At 38.0% G+C, this 21,163-nt stretch overlaps 1 protein-coding gene across 2 annotated transcripts in view; it reads left to right on the top strand.

The window, feature by feature from the left end:
• UNC13C (unc-13 homolog C) overlaps nt 1-21,163 on the top strand; it is a 666,761-nt gene that overhangs the window by 447,261 nt on the left and 198,337 nt on the right. For both annotated transcript variants that reach the window (XM_068963824.1, XM_068963823.1), the window contains one exon: nt 5,905-5,990. In XM_068963824.1, the coding sequence (XP_068819925.1) occupies nt 5,905-5,990 (86 nt within the window). The remainder of the gene's footprint in view (nt 1-5,904; nt 5,991-21,163) is intronic.

Below are 21,163 nucleotides of genomic sequence, written 5' to 3' on the forward strand. Positions count from 1 at the left end.
TTTCTGGAACTCTCTTGCTTAATCCCAGGGTTGATCTCCTTCAGAATGGACTGGTTGGATCTCCTTGCAGTCCAAAGGACTCTCAAGAGTCTTCTCCAACACCACAGTTCAAAAGCATCAATTCTTGGGCGCTCAGCCTTCTTCACAGTCCAACTCTCACATCCATACATGACCACAGGAAAAACCATAGCCTTGACTAGACGGACCTTAGTCGGCAAAGTAATGTCCCTGCTTTTGAATATGCTATCTAGGTTGGTCATAGCTTTTCTTCCAAGGAGTAAGTGTCTTTTAATTTCATGGCTGCAGTCACCATCTGCAATGATTTTGGAGCACCCCAAAATAAAGTCTGACACTGTTTCCACTGTTTCCCCATCTGTTTCCCATGCTGAAGCTGAAACTCCAGTACTTTGGCCACCTCATGCGAAGAGTTGACTCATTGGAAAAGATTCTGATGCTGGGAGGGATTGGGGGCACGAGGAGAAGGGGACGACCAAGGATGGGATGACTGGATGGCATCACAGGCTCGATGGATGTGAGTCTGAGTGAACTCCAGGAGATGGTGATGGACGGGGAGGCCTGGCGTGCTGCGATTCATGGGGTCACAGAGAGTCAGACATGACTGAGCAACTGAACTGAACTGAACTGAGTGATCCTTGTTTCTTAAGATCACATCAACCCAAGTGTAGACAGCAGAATATAAAAGCCAGTCCACTCAGGATATCTTTGGCTCTTCTTGCCCTGGCTCACTGGTCTAGCTCCTCTGCCTCCTTTCAGCTACAGCTGCTGTTCCGCATTCTCCTTTGCTATGTAAGATCCGTCTTCCTGTTCCTCATGCTGCCCTTCTTTGATATCATGGCAGTCACCATCACTCACAGCATACATCAAGTTTCCTGGCACTATTGCTGCTTGATAACAGAAGTTCTGAATCCTCTCCTGCCAAACTTGTTCTTACTGCTGGTTCCCGTCTCCGTACAGGCTGCAGAGTGACTCTCCATTGAAAATAAGCTGCTCTCACAGCCCCTAAGCACCAGTGAGGAGGAGGAGGAGTTTTCTCCAAACTCTTGGTTTTTTAGAACTACTTTTTTCCACAACCAACTCAACCTTCTCAGGCTTTAGCTTCTTTGTGAAGAAGTGAAGTGAAGTCGCTCAGCCCTGTCTGACTCTTTGCGACCCCATGGACTGTAGCCTACCAGGCTCCTCTGTCCCTGGGATTCTCCAGGCAGGAATACTGGAGTGGGTTGCCATTTCCTTCTCCAGGAGATCTTCCCAACCCAGGGATCGAACCTGGGTCTCCCATATTGCAGGCAGACGCCTTACTATCTGAGCCACTGTGTGTGTGTGTGTGTGTGTGTGTATATATGAACATGATATGTATGTGTATATATATATATATATGTAATATATATATTTGTTTTTACTGCCATCTCTACTACTAGGTTGTAAACTTCTGAGGGGCAAGGATTGTGTGTGTTTTATTTAGTACTTAGCCTTCAATTAATAGTGACTTATTAACTAATGTTACTTATTAAGTGCTAAACATGTTAACACTCATTTTTATTATATTACCTCTTATTTTACTGGTATAAAATTTTTATATTTTTTTCAAAAATAAGATATTACAAACTTGATTGAAGGTTTATTTGTACATATGCCTCCTTGAATTCAATTCCCTTCTCTGCTTGCCCAAACCTACTATTAGAACTTTTTATCCCTGTGAATTTCTCTGTATCTTTATGATAGATTCATGCACATTGTTACATGTATCAGTTTTTTATCCTTCTTTTTGCTTCGGTTCAGTTCAGTCACTCAGTTCTGTCTGACTCTTTGCGACCCCATGAATTGCAGCATCCCAGGCCTCCCTGTCCATCACCAACTCCTGGACTTCACTCGAACTCATGTGCATCGAGTCAGTGATGCCATCCAGCCATCTCATCCTCTGTCATCCCCTTCTCCTCCTGCCCCCAATCCCTCCCAGCATCAGAGTCTTTTCCAATGAGTCAACTCTTCACATGAGGTAGCCAAAGTATTGGAGTTTCAGATTCAGCATCAGTCCTTCCAATGAACACCCAGGACTGATCTCCTTTAGGATGGACTGGTTGTGGATTCAGTTTTACGAATCTAGCTCAGTTTATTTATCCATTCATCGACTGAAAGAGTAACTTTCAACATATATAGCTTTTGTAAAAATATGTTTCATTTCTCTTAGATAAATGCCTGGAGTTGGATTGTTAATAAATGTATATTTAACTTGATTGGCAAACTGCTTTCCAAAGGCACTGTCATATTTTGCATTCTCAGCAGCATTATATCAGAATTCAAACTTCTCTGTATCTGTACACTTTCACCAGCCCTTGATATTATCAGGTGTTGTTTTGTTTTATTTTGAGCTGTTTTAGTAGACATATAGTGATATCACATTATAATTTTAATTTGAAAGTACCTAGTGACTTTCATGCATTGGAGAAGGAAATGGCAACCCACTCCAGTGTTCTTGCCTGGAGAATCTCAGGGACGGGGCAGCCTGATGGGCTGCCGTCTGTGGGGTCGCACAGAGTCAGACATGACTGAAGCGACTTAGCAGCAGCACCAGCAGTGACTATGTTGAGCATATTTTCCATCTAATTATATTCTTTGCTCAATTATCATTCAGATCACTTGCCCATTTTTCATTGGGTAATTTTTTTTTAATTGGGATTTGTAAGTACTTCGTATATTCCAGATATGTCCTTTATCAGATATGTGTTCTGCAGGTCAGTTGCCTTTCTTTTTATTTTGTCAACAGTATCTTTAGAAAAGCAGATTTTAATTTTCATAAAGTCCAATATATCAGTATTTTATGGTTTGTACTTTTTGTGACAGACCTAAGTAACCATTGCCTGATCTTAGATTAGAAGATTTTCTGTGTTTTCTTTTAGAAAATCTTTAGTTTAGGTTTTATATTTAGGTCTGTGATTCATTTTGAGTCTTTTTTTTTTTTCTTATATGTTGTGAAGTTTGGGTCGAGGTTTACTTATTTTATTTTTGCATAGGGATATTTAACTACTCTAGCAGACATATTGCAAAGACTCCCTTTTCTCCATTGAATTAATATAACATTTTATTGAAAATTAATTGACCTTGAAGATATAATATCTTAATTACTATAGTTTCATTGTAAGATATGAAGATAGGTGATGTAAAACCTTCAGCTATTGTAATAAACACCATTTTTGCTCTTCTATTTCTTTTGCTTTACCATGTAAATTTTAGAATGAACTTGTCAATTTCCATGGGAAAAAATCTGCTAGAATTCTGCGTGAGATTGCATTGAATCTGTAAATCAGCTTGGGAGAATTAATATTCTAATGACGTTAAGTATATCAATTCATGAATACAATATATTTCTCCATTTATTTATATCTTATTTGATGTTTCTCTTCAGTACTTTGCAGTTTTCTTTATATAAATCTTGTACATATATATCCTTAGATTTATGCCTAAGTATTCAATATACTTTGGTGCTATTGTAAATGATACTCTTATTTTAACTTCAATTTTCAATAGTTCATTGGTAGAATATAGAAATACAGTGATTTTTGTATCTGAATTTGTATTCTGTAACCTTGCTGAACTTATTTAGTAACTATTTTGTAGTATTTTGAGGATTTAGATTATTGTTTTCCTCCAAATAGAGTGTTTCTTCCTTTGCTATCTGTATACCTCTTTATTATTGTTCTTTTTCTTGACTGTGTGCAATCTTTAGGAGCTCCAGTACAATGTTTAGTAGGAAGAGTGAGAGTAAAAACCATTGCCTTGATCTTTTTATTAATAAGATGTTAGCTGGAGGTTTTTTGCAGATTCTCTTTATAAGGTTAAGGAAATTTTCTTTAATTCCTAGTTTTCATAGTTTTTGTTGTATTTGTTTTGTTTTTAAGCATGAACAAATGTTGAAGTTTGCCAAATATGTTTTACTCATCTATTGAGATGATAAAGTTTTTCTCTTTAGTCTGTTAATATGATACATTACACTGATTCATTTTTCAGTGTTGAACCCATGCTGCACTTCTGCGATGTTTCTCAGTCATGATGTATTATCCATGTATATATTGCAAGATTAAATTTGTCACTTGTTTTTGAGGATTTCCACATCAATTTTATGAGAGAGAATGTGGTTTAGTTTACTTTTTTGTACAGTGTCTTTGTTTTTTGTATCAGCCCACCATACATTTAATTAATACATTCTTTTTTCTGGATTCAAAAAATTAACATAATTTTCTCATTTTATGAGCTTAATCACTCTAATTATACATTTATAGTTTTGTTGCTCTGTATATATTACATAAAAATTAACATACTACAAATTGTGGGATGTCTATCAGTTCAGTTCAGTCGCTCAGTCGTGTCCGACTCTCTGCGACCCCATGAATCGCAGCACGCCAGGCCTCCCTGTCCATCACCAACTCCCGGAGTTCACTCAGACTCACGTCCATTGAGTCAGTGATGCCATCCAGCCATCTCATCCTCTGCCGTCCCCTTTTCCTCCTACCCCCAATCCCTCCCAGCATCAAAGTCTTTTCCAATGAGTCAACTCTTCGCATGAGGTGGCCAAAGTACTGGACTTTCAGCTTTAGCATCATTCCTTCCAAAGAAATCCCAGGGCTGATCTCCTATCCACAAATGAAACCTTTTGAAATAAATTACTTGTTTAAGGTTATTTTTATATTAATAGAGTAAAATTTATTGTTGAAAACTAATTTTGTGTATATGTAGGTTATATTAATTTTTTGATCATAGGAAGTGTTCTAAGTACTTAATAAATATGCATCCACATTTAAGTTTTAAAGTATCAGTTGAAATTATTAGATAAATTGATAGATGGAAATTAGAAAGAACATTTGGTAAAACACACTTTGCTTTGGTGAAGTAGTATGTAGGAACCGTGGTCTTTTCTTTGTTGAGGTTATCCTGAGGTCATATTTATTTAAGTAACTCTTTATATCCCATTCAGGATCATATTTATTTATTTTTTTCTTTTTTTGATTTGAACTCAAAGACATAAATGAATGTGAGAGCTGCTTTTGTTACTTTACATATATATGTGTGTGTGTGGGTATATATATATATATATATATATATATATATGTACATACACACATCGTTCCATACATATACATACATTATTATGGATTATATATGTACTATATATTAATATTATGTATTATATATGTATTATATATGTGTATATATGTGTATGTAATATATATGTATTATAGTTTGTTTATATATATATAGATATATATGCATTTTATAAAAATATGAATATAATTTATTATATATATTTGTCAGAACAGAACATACTTTCTTATGTACTAGCAAGCGCTGAGTGTTTATAATGAATGAAATTATTTCCACTGGCTTACATTACTTTGAGCTTTATCATGAGATTGAAAATACATACAAACAGAATTCGTATTCAGCAGCAGTAGGAATATTGTCTTTGCCTTAAGCTTGTTTGATCTAAAAAACACGGCCTGCCTGGTAATTCTGAAATCCTGACTAAGAGGTCTACCATGGACCATTTCACCAGAGGAGTGAGGAATCTTGATGAAATAATTTACTTTAAGCATATATAGACTGGAAGCTACAGTCCATGTGTTCACAAAGATTCGGACATGACTGAATGACTAAGCACAGCACAGAATGGAAGCATTCAAGTTTGCTTCAAGAAAAATCGCTGTTGTGATAAAAACCACACTCATGTATAGCTTTTTTCCATACCATTGAAATTGATAAAGAGAAATCTCATAAGTAAAAGTATTTATAAACTATGTAATAATGATTGTGATATATCTGCAATATAAAGTGTATTCTTTTCAGTCACATGTTTTTTCTTTTTGATCTACTAATGTATGTGTTTGGTTTTAGGTTTCCTCAAGAGCTGAACATGGGAAAAATAAGTGCTGAAATTATGTGGACCCTTTTTGCTCAAGATATGAAGTATGCACTAGAAGGTAATTACAAATATTTAAACTTATTAGAATATGCATTTTAGTTAAATTCTGATTTTGTGTTCTTGGTTTTAAATGTGAAGAGTTGATGCATCAAAACATTGACTGTTGTGATCAGTTTAGTTCTAAAACTTAATTCCACATTGTAGAAAGATAATGATCACAAAGTATTTAAAACTACTCAAGAGATACATATATTTTTAATAAAATGGTTTAAGTTGCAGGATAATAGTGAGATTTTGTAGATTAAGGTTTAGATGAGTAATATTTTATGGCATAAATTAGATTACATCAAGAGGGTGGATGAGTGATATTTGTTCAGATATTTGTCTTCATAGACTTAGAAATGGTATCTTAGAATGTGCAGGTTAAAATCTGGCCAAAGCTGGTACAAGGACAATGGCAGGACACTTCACCAGAAATTCCACTTTCAATATACACAAATCACAGAATGTAAAGTGAGGAAGATACATCTCTCAGCTGAAAAACTATAAGGTTCTTTGAGCACCCAACATTGTGTTTAGAGGTGAAGATAGAATGTTTAAGCAGCCTGGGGTTCCTGCTCTCTAGGAACTTAAAATCTTGTAGAAAGTTTTCTTTGCACGTATTCAATGTATATTAAGGCCCTAGATGCTAAATACCCAGACTACACTCAGTATGGAAGATACAACAGCGAACAAGCTGGCCATGGTCCCTGCCCTCGACAATATTACGGAGGACAGCTGCAAATATGCAAACGGTCACCAGGTGGGATAGTCAGGTGTTGGAGAAGACTCTTGAGAGTCCCTTGGACTGCAAGGAGATCCAACCAGTCCATCCTAAAGGAAATCAGTCCTGAATATTCATTGGAAGGACTGATACTGAAGCTGAAACTCCAATACTTTGGCTACCTCATGTGAAGAACCGACTCATTTGAAAAGACCTGATGCTGGGAAAGACTGAAGGCAGGAGAAGAAGAGGATGACAGAGGATGAGATGGCTGGATGGCATCACCAACTCTATGACATAAGTTTGAATAAACTCTGGAGTTTGTGATGGACAGCGAAGCCTGGTGTGCTGCAGTCCATTGGGTTGCAAAGAGTTGGACATGACTGAGCAACTGAACTGAACTGAAAGATGATGGGCTATCTAGAGATGAAACTCTGAATTCAGACTTGGGACAAAGAGTAAGGCAGGTTTTCTAGAGGAACCTCCTCTGAGGAAGTGTTATCTTCACAAAAAACTGGAGTTATAAGTAGGAGTTCACTTTGGGAAGAGATGAACAGGAAGCATCTCTGTCTCTTTCTGGTTGAGGACAGTGCCTTACTTAGCAAGTAGAGTGAGCACAAGGCATATTTGAGAAGAGAATTTAGCTGATTCTGTGAGCAAGAAGTAGCAAGAAAATGAGGCTGGAGGAATTGGCAGGGACCAGCATGTGCCTTGACATACTCCTTTTCCTATTTGGAACCAGTCTGTTGTTCCATGTCCAGTTCTAACTGCTGCTTCTTGACCTGCATACAGACTTCTCAAGAGGCAGGTTAGGTGGTCTGGTATTCCCATCTCTTTCAGAATTTTCCACAGTTTATTGTGATCCACACAGTCAAAGGCTTTGCCATAGTCAGTAAAGCAGAAAGGGATGTTTTTCTGGAACTCTCTTGCTTTTTCCATGATCCACCGGATGTTGGCAATTTGATCTCTGGTTCCTCTGCCTTTTTTAAAACCAGCTTGAACATCAGGAAGTTCACAGTTCATGTATTTCTGAAGCCTGGCCTGGAGAATTTTGAGCATTACTTTACTAGCATGTGAGATGAGTGCAATTGTGCGGTAGATTGAGCATTCTTTGGGATTGCCTTTCTTTGGGATTGGAATGAAAACTGACCTTTTCCAGTCCTGTGGCCACTGCTGAGTTTTCCAAATTTGCTGGCATATTGAGTGCAGCACTTTCACAGCCTCATCTTTCAGGATTTGAAACAGCTCAACTGGAATTGCATCACATCCACTGGCTTTGTTAGTAGTGATGCTTTCTAAGGCCCACTTGACTTCACATTCCAGGATGTCTGGCTCTAGATTAGTGATCACACCATCATGATTATCTGGGTCGTGAAGATCTTTTTTGTACAGTTCTTCTGTGTATTCTTGCCACCTCTTCTTAATATCTTCTGCTTCTGTTAGGTCCATACCATTTCTGTCCTTTATCAAACCCATCTTTGCATGAAATGTTCCCTTGGTATCTCTAATTTTCTTGAAGACATCTCTAGTCTTTCCCATTCTATTGTTTTCCTCTATTTCTTTGCATTGATCACTAAAGAAGGCTTTCTTATCTCTTCTTGCTATTCTTTGGAACTCTGCATTCAGATGCTTATATCTTTCCTTTTCTCCTTTGCTTTTCACCTCTCTTCTTTTCACAGCTATTTGTAAGGCCTCCCGAGACAGCCATTTTGCTTTTTTGCATTTCTTTTCCATGGGGATGGTCTTGATCCCTGTCTCCTGTACAATGTCACGAACCTCATTCTGAAAAGGAGTACGTCAAGACTGTATATTGTCACCCTGCTTATTTAACTTATATGTAGAGTACATCATGAGAAACTCTGGACTGGAAGAAACACAAGCTGGAATCAAGATTGCCGGGAGAAATAGCAATAACCTCAGATATGCAGATGACACCATCCGTATGGCAGAAAGTGAAGAGGAGCTAAAAAGCCTCTTGATGAAAGTGAAAGAGGAGAGTGAAAAAGTTGGCTTAAAGCTCAACATTCAGAAAATGAAGATCATGGCATCCAGTCCCATCACTTCATGGGAAATAGATGGGGAAACAGTGGAAACAGTGTCAGACTTTATTTTTGGGGGCTCCAAAATCACTGCAGATGGTGATTGCAGCCATGAAATTAAAAGACGCTTATTCCTTGGAAGAAAAGTTATGACCAACTTAGATAGTATATTCAAAAGCAGGGACATTACTTTGCCGGCTAAGGTCTGTCTAGTCAAGGCTATGGTTTTTCCTGTGCTCATGTATGGATGTGAGAATTGGACTGTGAAGAAGGCTGAGCACCCAAGAATTGATGCTTTTGAACTGTGGTGTTGGAGAAGACTCTTGAGAGTCCCTTGGACTGCAAGGAGATCCAACCAGTCCATTCTGAAGGAGATCAGCCCTGGGATTTCTTTGGAAGGAATGATGCTGAAGCTGAAGCTCCAGTACTTTGGCCACCTCATGAGAAGAGTTGACTCATTGGAGAAGACTCTGATACTGGGAGGGATTGGCGGCAGGAGGAGAAGGGGATGACAGAGGATGAGATGGCTAGATGCCATCACGGACTCGATGGACATGAGTCTGAGTGAACTCTGGGAGTTGGTGATGAACAGGGAGGCCTGGCGTGCTGTGATTCATGGGGTCGCAAAGAGTCAGACATGACTGAGTGACTGAACTGAACTGAGCATGTGCCTTATGGGCCACAGTGAGGAGTTTAACTCTCTGCTGACAGAAGTAAGAGCCCATGGAGAATTTCAGGAGGGACGTGTCCTGTTCACATAAGCAGCTAAGAATAGACATCAGCATGGCAGATAGATTGGTGGAGCTGGTGCTCACTGTGCCACTGTTTTTTTATTGTTGTAGGTGTTTGTTTGTCTTTTAGTGTTACTGAAATGTAAGCTTGCTACTAGGCCACACAGAGGAAACATACTGTACTTTTCCTTATTCAAAAAAGAAGGTACACAATAGATTTTAATACCTGGTGTTCTGGTAAAATCTAATTAAATAAGTTAGGGTTTATCCTTAAACTTATACCACAAGTTGCTCAGAGATGCAAACTCCTTTTTCTGCAGTGAAGCATTCCTTCTCTATTGTATTAATCAATCCTGCTTGCTTTACCTCTGCCTCCTCTCAAACACATCCTTTTATACCACTCTGTTTTGATTGTCTCTTTGGGACCCAAAGTGCATCTTAAGCATCTTAAATCAGACAGTAACCGCCAGTCCACTAGACCAGTACGTTTCTTCAGATAGCATTTACTCCTCCAGTCCTGTCCCTGACACGTCACCACCCTGCTGATTGCCTGGTCAGTTCAGTTCAGTTGCTCAGTCGTGTTGGACTCTTTGCGACCCCATGGACTGCAGCACTTCAATGCAGAATTCTTAATCTCCCCTGGTTCTTTCCCTTGCCTCCCGATTACAACTACTGGTACCACCATTCATTCAATTACTTAAATCAAACACAAAGAATTATCATGGATTCCTTTACTTTCCTCACACACTTGAAGCTCATTCCTGCCTTCAGGCTTTTTTTTCTTTTTTTTTTTTTTTTTTTGCCAGCTGGTCTAATGCCTGGATTTCTCTTCCCAACCTTCTTCTCCAGCAGCCCTGTGGGGCTCAATTTAATGGCACTTGCTCAGAATCTAAAGTCACCTCCATGAATAGCCTTATTTTAACCTTCTGCCTAGCAACTAATTACTATCCTATTTATTTAGTTACTTAGGCTTACTTATCTGTTTTCAATACCACTATGTATATTTTTTTTTGTCTGTGATTTTTATCAACATATCTATATTGCCTAGAATGATATCTAGTAAATAGAACCTACTTAATCTCTGTGCCTTATCTGTGAGGCAATGAAGACTTTATCAGGTAATCCCAGCTCAGTGGAGTAGTGGGTAGGGGAAACTTCCATTTGTGATCATCTTCTGTGTGATGTTGGGTATGTTCTAAAATGAAAAGTTCACACTGAATCAGAAGCTGGGCAGTGGGCAGGGGGAATCCAGCCCACACTTCACAGGAACTTGACTCTTTGGAACTGCTCCACAGTGGCTCTGCCACCAGGGAATGTTGTGTTCGGGCAGGGCCTCTATCTTTGCTTGCATAACAGCATTAGTGCAACTATTGGATATTTTATTTTATGTTACCTTTGCTTTAAAAAAATAAGCAGTAATTTTAGTCAGTGAAATAAAATATTTATGTTAGGAAAGTAAATCTCAAAAATTCAATGTTTACTTGAAACAACAATGAAATTAGGAATGCTACACATAAAGCACCATAACTTTAAATGTTTATTGACTAGAGGTTAATCAGTTCAGTTCAGTTCAGTTCAGTTCAGTCACTCAGTCGTGTCCGACTCTTTGTCACCCCATGAATCGCAGCATGCCAGGCCTCCCTGTCCATCACCATCTCCCGGAGTTCACTAAAACTCATGTCCATCGAGTCGATTATCCCATCCAGCCATGTCATCCTCTGTCGTCCCCTTCTCCTCCTGCCCCCAATCCCTCCCAGCATTAAGGGTCTTTTCCAATGAGTCAACTCTTCGCATGAGGTGGCCAAAGTATTGGAGTTTCAGCTTTAGCATCATTCCTTCCAAAGAACACCCAGGACTGATCTCCTTTAGGAAGGACTGGTTGGATCTCCTTGCAGTCCAAAGGACTCTCAAGAGTCTTCTCCAGCACCACAGTTCAAAAGCATCAATTCTTCAGCACTCAGCTTTCTTCACAGTCCAACTCTCACATCCATACGTGACCACTGGAGAAACCATAGCCTTAACTAGATGGAGAGGTTAATAGTTTTGTACAAAAACAGTACCCCAAAATGCTGAGATTGTATTATTGAAAGTCAGATCCAAGGTCCATGGTAATTAGTAATCCTGTGGCTATCTTAGGTTTTGGGAGACAAAAATCTTTTTATTAACATATTTTTTGTTTGTTTGACTTTCTATTAATTACCTGCTGTATTGAGATTTAATTCACATCCCATACAGTCCATCTGATTAAGGTGTCCAGTTCACTAGTTTGCACATTCACACATATTCTAAGAAAGTCATGATGAATTGCAGTTCCTGGTTTATGTATTATATCTTCTTCCATTCCGCATGAGAAGGCTTTTGAGTGCAAAGATTGTGTTTGTTATCTTTGTATTCACTGAACCTTAATGGAAACTCTGTCTGTGTTAGCTTACTTGAATTACAGGTAAAACAACCCTATCGAAAGAACCTTGGAGACAAGGCTGAATACTTAGGTTCAAATTTAATATTTGTAGTATTGATAGTTAGAGAGAGATCTGAGCCTGGAAAACCTAGTTTCCAAAAGTTTTCTCACTCAAGAGCTACATCAGCTTTGGCAATTAATGTATAACCTCTCCAAACGTGAATTTTCCTTTCTAAAAGAGGTAATATGAGTTCCTAGGATAGGGTGAAGTTTATATCATACTTTAAATGTTCTTTGCCAACTGGAAAGTAGTATGCTAATAGGAGGATACCATTATTATTATAATAAGGAATAAAAATTTGTAAAAATCTCAAAACAGTCTTCTTTAGGGGTCATTTAATGTTTAAAACTTCTGGCAGAGTGTTTACAAATCCATGCTTATCTGTTCCCTATCTCTCCCTCCTTCCCTTTCACCATTTCCATCTATAGATAGCTTCTTATTGTGCCCTTTTAAAAAAATGTGACATAAATAATTATTGTTCGAGAAAATGACGGCTAGGACTACCTCACAGAGTAGAGGGCATATACTGAAAAACATTCTTCTGCCAGGCTCTCTCTATGTGGTAACATCTTACTCTCCCTATTTGCCTTATAGAATGTTATAAAATTAATTTACTGTGGACAACTGTTTCAGGCTATTGACCTAGAAAGATTCCATGTTGTTATATAATTTGAGCTACATAGTTTGTTTTATGATTAAAGCATCTGAGCTCATGTTGTAAGTAACCTCAATTAAGTTAGGTCAACAGAGAAGAGTCAGTTAAAATTTATAGACTTCAGGTTTTTGATGCTGCTTTTTGCTTAACTTCATAAACTCATCAGCTGCTACAAAATGAATAATCTAATTTGAAAATGAAATGAGTTTTCTCCCAATTTTACACAATCTATATGAGGCATTTTGTTTTCCTATTTGACATTAATCATTTATAAGTTTGATAAGCAGAAATTGATCATTATGGTGATAATTTGCTAAATAAATCAGAGTAAATTATTTTACAGATTTTTTAAAAGATGTACTTTCTGGGAAAAAAAGTAGTGTAGTAAGAAAAAATGGAAGAAATATTGCATCAAATGAAATACTTGATGAAATATTTCATTTTATAATGAAATGCATTGGTTTTTCAGTTCTTTTTCTAAATAAGTTATTCTAAAGACTCTTGTAGTCTTTAGCTTGACTGGTAAAGTTCTAAGATTGCAATAAGTTAGATCTATATGTGAATTTTGGCTCCACTAGTTTCTATTTACTTATTATCTATAATTTTGGATAATTTATCATAGTAAGTCTCAGTTTCCATATTTTAACATTAGGGACAAAAATACCTACCTTATAAAGTTATTTTAAGGAGAAAGGAAGAAAGAGAGATAGATTTGGGGGTGAGAAGGGGCTACTTCCCCAGTGTATAATAAATATTCAAATATTAGCCATTATCACAATCTTGAGGATTAGAATTTAATAAACCAAAACTTGCAGATAATTTACAATACCGCCAAAATGTCTAGATGCCTAAAAGTGACTGAAAGCTTTAATTGGGAATTCCAGTTGGCAGCTGACATTGTATTTGTCATCTTGGTAAGGGTAGAACTTGGTTGCCTGGCAATTCTTGTAGTAGGGCAGTCCAGTTCAGGGCCCTAAAGTGTGTAAACATATGTTGGTGTTTTCAAAGTCTTTATTAAAAGAAACCCTGCTAGCCCCCAAGAGAGAAGCCAGATGGCGGATTGGGTCCACAAACATTCAGGTGGTTTCTAATTAGCAATTCTGTAGAAGAGTGCTTGGGATTCTTTAAGCACTACTTCTTAAATTGGGATTTGTGGCTGGGCTTTAAACTGTATCCTGAAATTACATCTACATGTAAGGGTGAGTGGATGGGATGGGAGAGGGGTATCTAAGTCATTTACCAATTTCTCAGATGAATCTTTGAATAGAAAACTAATTATTAAAGTCACATTTTCAATGACTGTTTTACTTAATTAACAGGCAGAGATGGAATTAAGTATAATATACAAAATACAATCATCTTTCACCTGGCCTTAGTAAAGTTTCCCAGTTCAGAGCTCCTCAAACTTTAATGTGTACACTAGTCCCTGAGAATCCTGTTAAAATGAAAGTTCTGATTAAGCAGACCTTTTGGAAGGCAGAGTGGGTAGTTCTCTCCATTTCCAACAAAATCTGAGGTGATACCCAGGCATCTGGTTAGTGTACCTCACACCTAGTAGCTTCAAGGCTTCAACACTGGGTGGTGGGGTGGGGTGATGGTGCTATTAGTTCTGGACGTTACATCTTTTTATCACCAATTTTTCTTGCCTGCTGCTTAGTTATCATGTTGGTCCTCACCAATGGGTGAAGATTATCAGACTGCCTTTGTAATTTTTCTCTGATTCTCATCATCTTAATAAGTACAACTGTGCTATAGACTTTGCTCTCACCGTTTCCATGTACTATCTTCTCTTGATGTGTGAATTTGAGTATTTGCATATTGAATATCTTTAGAATGTCTTACTCTCTTCTTTTGGGGGGCCTTCACTCGAAAAGTATAAATTTTTATTGCCCTTCAGCCCAGTACAGTTCCCAGGCCACCTTGTACATTGAATAACATTGCCCTTGTCCTTGTAGGAACAGAGCAAAGAGGACACAAAGTTGTAGTCACATCTCTCCTGGCCTCACTGGCCGTGGTTCTACTGAGAGAACTGATCTGTTGGCCCCTGAATTTCTGTTGCTGCTAAGTCACTTCAGTCGTATCCAACTCTGTGCGACCCCATAGACAGAAGCCCACCAGGTTCCCCTGTCCCTGGGATTCTCCAGGCAAGAACACTGGAGTGGGTTGCCATTTCCTTCTCCAATGCATGAAAGTGAAAAGTGAAACTGAAGTCGCTCAGTCGTGTCCAATTCTTAGCGACCCCATGAACTGCAGCCTACCAGGCTCCTCCGTCCATGGGATTTTCCAGGCAAGAGTACTGGAGTGGGGTGCCATCGCCTTCTCCATGAATTTCTGTAGCTTCCCTTAAAATATTCTTGTCCTTAACATCTTTCTGGTTTACCTCATACCTAGTCTACCTCAAACTATTATTTCATACTTGTCATCTTTCTTATCTTCCTATCAGCAATTTTCTTCTAATTTTCAAGTTTACTCTCACAAATCACTGGTTGTCAATGTATCTTGATCTTCATTTTTTTTGGTGGAAAAGATTAGCTTCTGACTAATTTCCACAGTCAGTACAATTTCCCTGAAAAAAACTGATTGCTTTCATCTCCTATTTCCTACTCTTAAGCTTTCTTAATGGTGTTGGAATGACAAAGATTAAAGCAATGCCTCTGTATTCTTCAAAGACTCTGATTGGAGCCGAGATTGGTAGCACTTTGTAAAGGCTCTCCCAGGCCTCTTTTTATTACCATAGTAGATCTCAGCCTGTTCTATGTCCTTTGCTGTTGCAACACTCCTCATAGGTACAGAAATTGCCATAAATATCAGAGATATTGATGTTGCTCAACTAAGAGATGACAGGAGGCTTTCCCTTATCCTATTGAGACTCTTCACTATTACTTTTGCCCAGAAACAGACAACTGTTGAATGACTCAAAGAGGTAGCACAATATTTATTGATAAAATATTAGCTTTTAATGGATAATGCCTTAAATGTGAATAAATTATATCCTATATTTTGTATGACTAATAAGTTATTTTCCTGTACTGAAAACTGTTTTGTTCAGATTAGGTTGCCAGGGTCCAGCCCCGGTGGATCCAGGGTGATTCGAAGGTAGGGATGGAGTCGGTGTCCTCGGAAATAACTTATTTAATTACAGATAGAGAGGGATTAGAAAATTAGCAGAGAAAAAGAGGCTGAATAACTTGGTTTATGTGGGATACCAATCACTACCTACGTAGGCCGCAGGCGTCTCCCGAAGGAGAGGAGGCACTGAGGCCTCCCTGGTCCGATCTTAGAAGCCCAGGCAAAATAAGCAGGCTTGGTGAGTACCCACATTCCAGATGGGAATTCAGCCACAAAAATGGAGAGCAAGAAAGAAGTGACATGGGGGAATCAGTCTTTCCGGAAACTGATCCCGATTTCTTTAAGTTTGCTTATATACCTTTTGTTACACATAGGGATGAATACAGAGTCATGCGGGGGTCAGCAGTCCTGACCTTTATCAAAACCAGGTGCTTCACATAAATGTATAAAAAAAAAGGTCTTAGGGGTTTTACATCATCTTCTGGCCATGAGACCTGCTGACATTTTACAACCCTTTCTTTCTGATGACCAAAAAACTTATTTTTTCCAAGGGTGTTTTTTCTTAAACCAGGCACCACCCTCCAAATAAAGTTGCATTCCTATAGGGTGAGGGTGTAGTGAGTTACAATCAAGAAAGGAATTTATTTAACCCACGGTTAACATGATTAATCTTAAAGGTTAATACTTATTTCTCCTATATGCTTAAAGGTTAATACTTACTCCTCCTATATGTTAGTTATATTCATTATAAGGGCAGGGAATATGGTGATTTAGCAGCAAACATCAGCCCAACAAATGAAAATCCTTTCCCCAGTGTTCCCCTTAAGATCTATTTAGTCTTAAGATAGTGATAAAGTTACATTTTTACATAGCAAGGACACAGTGATTTATAACAAAGTACAGTGATCTATTACAAAAGAGAAAATTCATTAACTCAAAAAGTCTAAAAAACTACTATATTTCCCTTTCTATATTCCAAATACATTGATTAATATATTCCCAGGTGCCTAAGGATATGGAGGCCTGGCAGCAATCATTGACTCAACAGTGAGAAAAGCCCTATGCTAATTAAACTCTTTGTGCTGTTTATGGTTGAGAGGTAGTAAACAATCATGTGCCATAGTGGCAGGAGTATGGATAATCCTGTCACACAAGCTAGTGTGTCAGCAGAGAGGTTTGACCTGAGACACCTTTGTCACACCCAGGGCAGGGAATTAGCAGCAATTATTGGCACAACAAGTGAAAAAACCTTTCACCAATATAATTCCTAATCAACCCACTATACTAATAATTTCCCAAAAGAATTTGCCTTTAGTAAGTCTAAAACATCTCGTGCCTCTCAGGTTGGGAGGCTGTAAACAATCACATGTGGCTGGACAAACCTATACAGGCGGGCTAGATAACCTTCAGAGGAGTCCGTAAGCTGAAACACTTTTGTCACGCCCAGGAGTTTTTATTGACTTGGAGCTGCACGTTAACTCCTTCTCTGAGAGAAATGGTGATGGGGGAGAGCCCCCCGTAAAGTCAGAGGTGTAGGCGAGAGCATGAAACAGTAAAGTAGATAGACTCTGGTTTTGGGGGTAGATGCTCTGGAACAGGGGGTTTCCTGAGGCTTGATCACGCCTTTGCGTATGCCAAGCCTTTTTCCTCATGACCTTTGCCATGGGCGGAGTTCCTCACGCTGGCCCCCAGCATTAGGTAATTTGGCAATAGCTACAGTTCAACACTGCTTTAGGATACTTCTACATTCCTGATGTTATTAAATAGCTTTATAAACAGTACTGGTCCTAAAGAGTTGGACACAACTAAGCAACTGAACTGAAACAGTACAATTGCTTCAGCTGAAAATTCAGATCAGTTCAGTTGCTCAGTCATGTCATGCAGCCCCATGGACTGCAGCACGCAAGGCTTCTCTGTCCATTACCAACTCCTGGAGCTTGCTCAAACTCATGTTCACCGAGTCAGTGATGCCATCCAACCATCTCATACCTTGTCATCCCCTTCCCCTCCTGCCTTAAGTCCTTCCCAGCATTAGGGTCTTTTCCAATGAGTCAGCTCTTCACATCAGGTAGCCAAAGTATTGGAGCTTCAGTTTCAGCATCAATTCTTCCAATGAATATTCAGGAATGATTTTCTTTAGGATTGACTAGCGAAAACTAGGACGTCATAGCTGACCTCTTCTCTGAATCCTATTAGCAAATTTATAATAAAAGCACTATATATGAGTGTTTTTTTAAAATTTTTCTAAAATTCTTACTTCTGTTCTTGTTCAGATACATTATCTTCCCTGCTCCCACTTTCTTGGTTATGATTCTTTCTTTGTAGACGCCTCCCAGACCGCTGGAAAAGGTGCACATTTCTTAGCATGGCTTATGCCCATTCCCTCCTCTCCTTTCTGTACCTGATTTCAGCCCTCATGCTTAATACGTTCCTCTGTACACATACTGTATGCTTTAGCTACATGCAACTATTTAAAATTTCCCTGAAATCCTTCTATGTTTCTGCTTTAGGACATGTGCATAATGGCACCCCCTGCCCCCCCATCCCTTTTCAGGCTTGTTCTTACTTGCCATTCCCAGCAAAGACTCATGCATTCTTAAAAGTCCAAATCAAACATTGCTTCTGTCAAGTTTTCCCTGAAATTACTGGAGATAAGTACACCTTAGTTATTTTCCCATTATACCTCCTACTTTACCATCTATCCTTGTATTATATATTACAAATACTTCACCCACCATGCCCTGAGCTTTTATTTGTCTTTGTATGACTGTCCCTATTCTCCTTCCCATTCACTGACCCTTAATACAAATGTTATGAATCAATGAATGCAGGCAGGAATATAAGCCTATGGCTATAAACAGATGAAAGCAAAGATATAGGTTCCATTCCCAAACTCTAATTTCCAGTCACAATTCAGCACACTCATACAACCTGATATAATCACTCATATAAAGGAGAAATATTTTCTAAGTATATTGTTGTTGTTCAGTCGCTTAGTCATGTCTGACTCATTGCGACCCCATGGACTGCAGCATGCCAGGCCTCCCTATCCTTCACCCTCTCCCAGAGCTTACTTAAACTCATGTCCACTGATCGGTTATGCCATCCAACCTTCTCGTCCTCTGTTGTCCCCTTCTCTTCTTGCCTCCAATCTTTCTCAGCACCTGGGTCTTTTCCCATGAGTTGGTTCTTTGCATCAGGTGGTTAGAGTATTGGAGCTTCAAGCTTCAACATCAGTCCTTCCAATGAATATTCAGGATTGATTTCCTTTAGGATTAACCACCTTGATCTCCTTGTAGTCCAAAGGACTCTCAAGAGTCTTCTCCATCATCACAGTTTAAAAGCATCAATTCTTTGGTGCTCAGCATTCTTTATGGTCCAACTCTTAAATCCACACTGGACTACTGGAAACACCATAGCTTTGACTATATGGATCTTTGTCAACAAAGTAATATCTCTGCTTTTTAATATGCTGCCTAGGTTTGTCATAGCTTTTCTTCCAAGGACATAGCTTTTCTTCTAAGGACCTTTAAATTTCATGGCTGCAGTCACCATCTGCAGTGATTTTGGAGCCTAAGAAAATATAGTCTGTGATTGTTTTCATTTTTTCCATCTAAGTATGTAGTCCCAATAATTATTTCCCCCATAGTTCTGGAAAGGTTTAATACTCACACATGTGGAAAAAAATCCTAAATCTCTTTCATTTACCCACACAAACTGTGTCTCTTTGTGTGTGTGTTGCTCATGCCTTTGTGTGTTGTAAGAGAAGTTAGGATTACAGTGAAGTACAGCTTTGCTTCCCTGACAAATTATGAAATACCTCTTCAATCACACTCTGTTTATCAGTCCCCACATGGTTTTCTACAACCTGCTAATTTGTTTTGACATATCTTCACATAGAATTTCAAGTCTAGATTACTAGACAACAAATGAAAACAAAAACAAATAGTTACCAATTCTCAGTGCTCATTATTGCAAAAAGATCAGTTCTTTTCATTCAAATTATGGTTCACATGAGTCTCACCATGAACTGAAATTTTTCTGGATAGATGTATCAGCTTAGATGTGGCAGTTTATTTGAGAGAGTCTATTATAGTATATTACATTACATTTGTCCCACACCCCCAAAATTTAAAAAAAAAAAGAAAAAAATGTATTTGCTGGTACGTTTTAAGTTTTCCTGATTCCCTCGGCCAGTAGTTCTCAAAGTGTGGGTCCCAGACCAGCAAGTATCAGTGTCATTTGGGAAAAATGTTAGAAATGAAAATTCTTGGATCTGCCCCATACCTGTTGTTTCAGATTGAAGCCCAGCAATCTGTTTTTTGTGTGTGTGTATGTTTTTTTTTTTTAATAAGATCTCCAAGTGATTCTGATGCATGCTAAAGTTTAAGAACTTCTAATCCAGGAAATGCATAATCAACATAGCACCTTATTCCATTGATGACCTGAACACACAATGATATTTTTAATTATAGTTGATTTACAATGTTATATTAGTTTCAGGTATACAGCAAAGTGATTCAGTTACTTTGAATATATATATGTGTGTGTATTCAGACTCTTTTCCATTATAAGTTGTTACTAGTTATTGAATATAGCTCTTGTGCTATACAATATAGGTCCTTTTATTTATCTGTTTTATATATTGTAGTATGTATCTGCTAATCCCAGCCTATTTGGTTTTCCCTTTGGTAACCATAGGTTTGCTTTCTATGTCTGTGAGTCTATTTCTATCTTGTAAATATATTTATTTGTATCTTTTTTTTTTATTCCACGTGTGATTTTGTATATTTGTCTTTGACTTACCTCACTTAATATGATAATTTCTTAGATATATGATATTATCTATATCCATTTGTCTGTTGATGAGCATTTAGGTTGCTTCCATGTCTTGGCTATTGAATTATATAATGCTGCTATGAACACTGGAGTGTGTGTATCTTTTCAAATTAAAGTTTTTGTCTTTTCTGGACATATGCCCAGGAGTGGGATTGGTGGATTATATGGCAACTCTATTTTTAGATTTTTTGAAGGAACCTCAATACTGTTTTCCGTAGTGGCTGCACCAATTGACATCCCCCCGAAGGTGTAGAAAGATTCCCTTTTTTCCACCTCTCTCTAGTACTTGCTATTTGTAGACATTTTCATGATGGCTATTCTGACTGATGAATGCACAGTGATTTTTGAAGATATTTAAGTAACTCAGAAGAATTTGCCTTATAATGAAAAGATAAAATGGAGGACTAGTATGGTTGCATCAACTATATAACAACAGATTAGGGAAAAAAAACAAGTTCAAGGAGCAGACTGATTTGTTAATATCTTTTTTTTTAATATATTTTTAAGTGAAGAGAGAGAAAAGACTCAAAATAATAAATTTTAAAAGAAGATAATCTAATAGTAATTTTCAAGAAAATGAAGGGACAAAGGGAATGGACTGGGCCAAATTCATTAGCTTGAAACTCAGTGGGAATAACATGATAAGAAAGATATTGATGACTCAGCAGTGTAG

This window comes from Capricornis sumatraensis, chromosome 2, assembly GCF_032405125.1.
Source record: "Capricornis sumatraensis isolate serow.1 chromosome 2, serow.2, whole genome shotgun sequence".
NCBI lineage: Eukaryota > Metazoa > Chordata > Mammalia > Artiodactyla > Bovidae > Capricornis > Capricornis sumatraensis.